The following is a 3,932-nucleotide window of genomic DNA, read 5'->3' on the forward strand; positions in this document are numbered from 1 at the left end:
GCCGGCGCGGGAGCGCGCGCTCGACCAGCTGCTGCACGCGCTGGCTGACGCGCTGCGGGACGGGAAGGTCAGTGGTACTGGTGCGGCGCGGGGGAGTGTTGCGGCGCGGGCGCGGGCGCGGGCGCGGGCTCGTGGTGCGGCGCGGGCGAGGCGCGCGTGGCGCCGGCGCGGGAGCGCGCGCTCGACCAGCTGCTGCACGCGCTGGCTGACGCGCTGCGGGACGGGAAGGTCAGTGGTACTGGTGCGGCGCGGGGGAGTGTTGCGGCGCGGGCGCGGGCGCGGGCGCGGGCTCGTGGTGAAAAAAGTTCCCCGGTTTTAACTGTTTTATCGGTAAGATCGTAAAAGTCCTCCAAGGCACCGTTCAAGGTCCCTGTAAGCGAGAGGCGCTGGACGGTTCCCGGCTCGCTTCCCTCTAAGGTCTGACTTTTATGAACAAACAAAATAATTTGTAACATTTTATTTGGAAACATGTATAACATGTGAAAAACCATATTAACCCAGGAAACACTCTTTACTTTCCTAATGACAACGCGATGCTATTTGTACAGATATCTGACATCGCGACGTCGAGTGTAATGGAGCTCTACGGATACAAGATGACCTGTCTGGAACAGAGACTGCATTCACACACGGTCGCTTTGCAGGTAATTATTGCAAGATAATTAATATCTTCACTGACTCACTGCCTCGGTGGCGTAGTTGTACTACGTGCTCGATACGGTAGGGTTCTGAGGTTCTGGGTTTGAATCCCGGGTCGGGCAGTCATATTAGGATCTTTCTGCTCAGTACCAGCCCGGAGTGTGGAATTTGTGCCCGATATGGCGATAGGCGATGGTAGCCATGGTCGCCACCACGGAACGCACTTGGCGAAAAGTGGGTGCCCTGGTTGCGCGTCTGCATACCCCTTCGGGAATAATGCGTGATCATTTTTAATTCCACTTCAACTTTTAAAAACCGGGATTCATCATTGAGCCGAGGTTTTGTATTCGTGACTTTTCGCCATTTTCGGTATTCAGAAACAAGATAACGAGACGTTAAAAAGTGAATATCCCTTTTTTCAGATATGATAGTTTACTCAGAAGCCATCGAATATTTTATACCAGTCAGTCGGTATTGTTAACAAAAAAGAGTACTATATTTGTGTTCAATACTTAAGTGAGATATTTTTAGGGTGCGAGCGAACACATGGCGTCCCTTCAGCACGCACTCGCGATGCTGCAGGCGACCAACTCCTCACAGCAAGACGTTTTATACTCCACTCAGATGCAGAGTGAAAGGTATTATCAAGTCACTAGTTTAACAAGAAATCTTGCGTATTCCTGGCAATATTCGCATTTGAAACAATTTTATTGCTTTAAATACTATTTTAATAGTTAATACCTTAATGCGAAATAATACATAATCACTTTCACATTTGTGTTGTTGATGTTTAAAATATTATTTAGATAGTTTATATGAAGTGCAAATTAGTCAATATAAACATAAGCATCGGTGGTTCAGTGGTAGAATGCTCGCCTGCCACGCGGGCGGCCCGGGTTCGATTCCCGGCCGATGCAAAACATGTCTTTTTGGTTTTTTATTTTTCATTTTCCAACATAATATTGAATAAATTTTAGTAAATAATATTTTTTTAATATCAAATAATATAATATTTTGTAAATACTGGTTTTATTTTTTTAACATAAATAAGATGTTACTACTGCCACTATTCTTTTAAAACATTAAAGTATTTTAATGAATAAAATTAATAAAAAAAAAGATGTGACCATTACCAATTAATTCTTATTTTTTATAGACATAAAAAGACGATAGAAGAACAACACAAGCAATTGGAAGATGCCGAAACGACTTTACGTGGGTTTCGAGCGAAACTGGCGGCGGAGAGGCTCGACAAGGAGAACCAGAAGGAGAATTTACACAAAGAGTTTAGGGCGCAACTGACTGTAAGTAAAAAAATTGAAAAAAAATATATATTTTATGCAAATAATGTTTTTTTTTTTCAAATCATTGCAATTCACGCGTTTTTTTTTATTAAATTAAGAATGTTTAACAAAATTCTTTAAATGGTTGTTTTAACCGCCTTCATAAAAGGTAACTGCGTAAAAAAATTTTTTTTACATACATTACTAGTATTTTTTCTTTAGCTATACTGATTACAAATAAGTAAGGTAACTTTCTGTAACTGGTCGCATTAAACAGACTTTAAAAAAATAATGTTTTTTTTTTAATGAATTTTGTATAACATTCCTTTGTTTTTTCAGAATATTGAGAACGAAATGAAAGCGCGCGAAAAAGAGGCGGAGGAGAGATTGCGAGTCGCGGAAGCTGAAAATAAAGCGCTACAAAAGAAATTAGAACAACAGGTATATTTACTATATTCTAATGCCCCATAATTTGTATATCTTTTGAGTTTTCGATTTCCAAGTCAGGCAACATGTGTATATTTTTTCTTTTTTAAATATATGTGCTACATTGAGGCCCCAAGAAGGACGTAGAGATGGATTTTAATCCCGCAGACAATGTCGGCGGGGGAAGCCGCGAGTAATGGTATAGTTTGAGGCCCTGATGCATGGTTACAGAAACGAAGCCGGAACGCGTCGCTAGTTATCAATATGACGATAATCATTTTCTGATAATGACGTGCGTTTATGTATGTAACAGATCTGTGTATAACATCGATAAATAACTTTGTTTTTTATTGCTTTGAATGACGAGACGAGCTTACCGTTCACCTGATGGTAAGCGATACGACCACCCATAAACAGTAGAAACACCAACACCTCGAATCACAAAGTATTGTTTGGTATTTCACTGCGCACGTCGTCCTGAGACACGAGATGTTAAGTCTTATTATGTCCAGTAATTACACTAACTGGCTACATTCAACTATTCTCAAACATGTTTTAAATGTCCGTTATCACTTTTATTTCGCAGACAAGCAAAAAACAGCGAGCTGGCGGGCGTTCTGATAAAGTTCGAGGAGCGAGTGAAGCAACGCGACAAGAGGCTAGAGGAGGCCGCCGCCGCAGAACACGCGCTGCGCAGGGAGATAGAACACAGGGACACGGTACGGACACAACTCTACATCAAATCGTCGTTTGAAAGGGAATTATAAGCGACAAATATACCAAACATTCTAAGCGACACAATCATATAATTATTTGGATGCGCCAGATTTTTCTGCGTCGTTTGATCTAGGTTTTTTTTTATATAATTCGACAAAAAATTATAAAATCAATAGTTAAATTATTATGAACTTTCTAATGATAATCAAAACTTTGAATCGCTCTATTAAAAAGTTTGTTGAATGTCGCTTAGATATGATTGCCTTTCAAGTGTCGAAATTTAAAAATATGTAGGCCAGCAAATTGCTCTCATCGGCTATAGGCTAATAATATGCTGCGATAATATACTTAACGGTAGACACGGTGTATTTTTGTTATAATCTTTCATAGCTAATTACAGCTAAGTATCGTGGGCGTAGGCGGAGATATGTCAGATCAAAAATAACTATGAAGTCAAGATTTTGCGGTTATAATTTTAATATCAAAACAATTATAATTCGTTAGACTATCACGCAAACTTACTACGGAATGCGAGACAGTATCCACGAACTCACAACACTATTCTCAGATGATGTTATTCGCACAGTTGATCGACTGAAAGATTTCTAGATACCATTCGAGCCAACCAATACAGAGTCATTTCAACATTGTGTTACTAAATGAAACCACGCACATAATATATACACTCGAAAATAATATTTTACAATGAGTTATTCGGATCATAGATGCGATATAAAAAAAAGAACAATTTAAAAATCAGACAAGTAAAATTTGATTTTTGGTTGATAATATTCGTTTTTGAATGACAATAATCGTTGTTCATACATGATTTTTTCCACAATGTTAGCAGAAGTGAAGACAAGTTTG

The 3,932-nt window shown here is 39.8% G+C and overlaps 1 protein-coding gene and 1 non-coding gene across 2 annotated transcripts; both read left to right on the top strand.

Moving 5' to 3' along the window:
• Positions 1-67: 67 nt before the first annotated feature.
• LOC119191357 (protein MLP1-like) lies at positions 68-3,067 on the top strand (the record flags this gene model as incomplete). Its single annotated transcript, XM_037445256.1, has 7 exons — positions 68-228; positions 549-644; positions 1,171-1,277; positions 1,796-1,943; positions 2,262-2,363; positions 2,411-2,424; positions 2,935-3,067. Coding segments are annotated over 7 exons (761 nt in total), but the record flags the coding sequence as incomplete, so codon positions are not given.
• Positions 1,486-1,556, top strand: Trnag-gcc. The gene has a single exon. It is a non-coding gene; the product is annotated as a tRNA-Gly (tRNA).
• Positions 3,068-3,932: the final 865 nt, after the last annotated feature.

Source organism: Manduca sexta, unplaced genomic scaffold (genome assembly GCF_014839805.1).
Source record: "Manduca sexta isolate Smith_Timp_Sample1 unplaced genomic scaffold, JHU_Msex_v1.0 HiC_scaffold_1391, whole genome shotgun sequence".
NCBI classification, from domain to species: Eukaryota; Metazoa; Arthropoda; class Insecta; order Lepidoptera; family Sphingidae; genus Manduca; species Manduca sexta.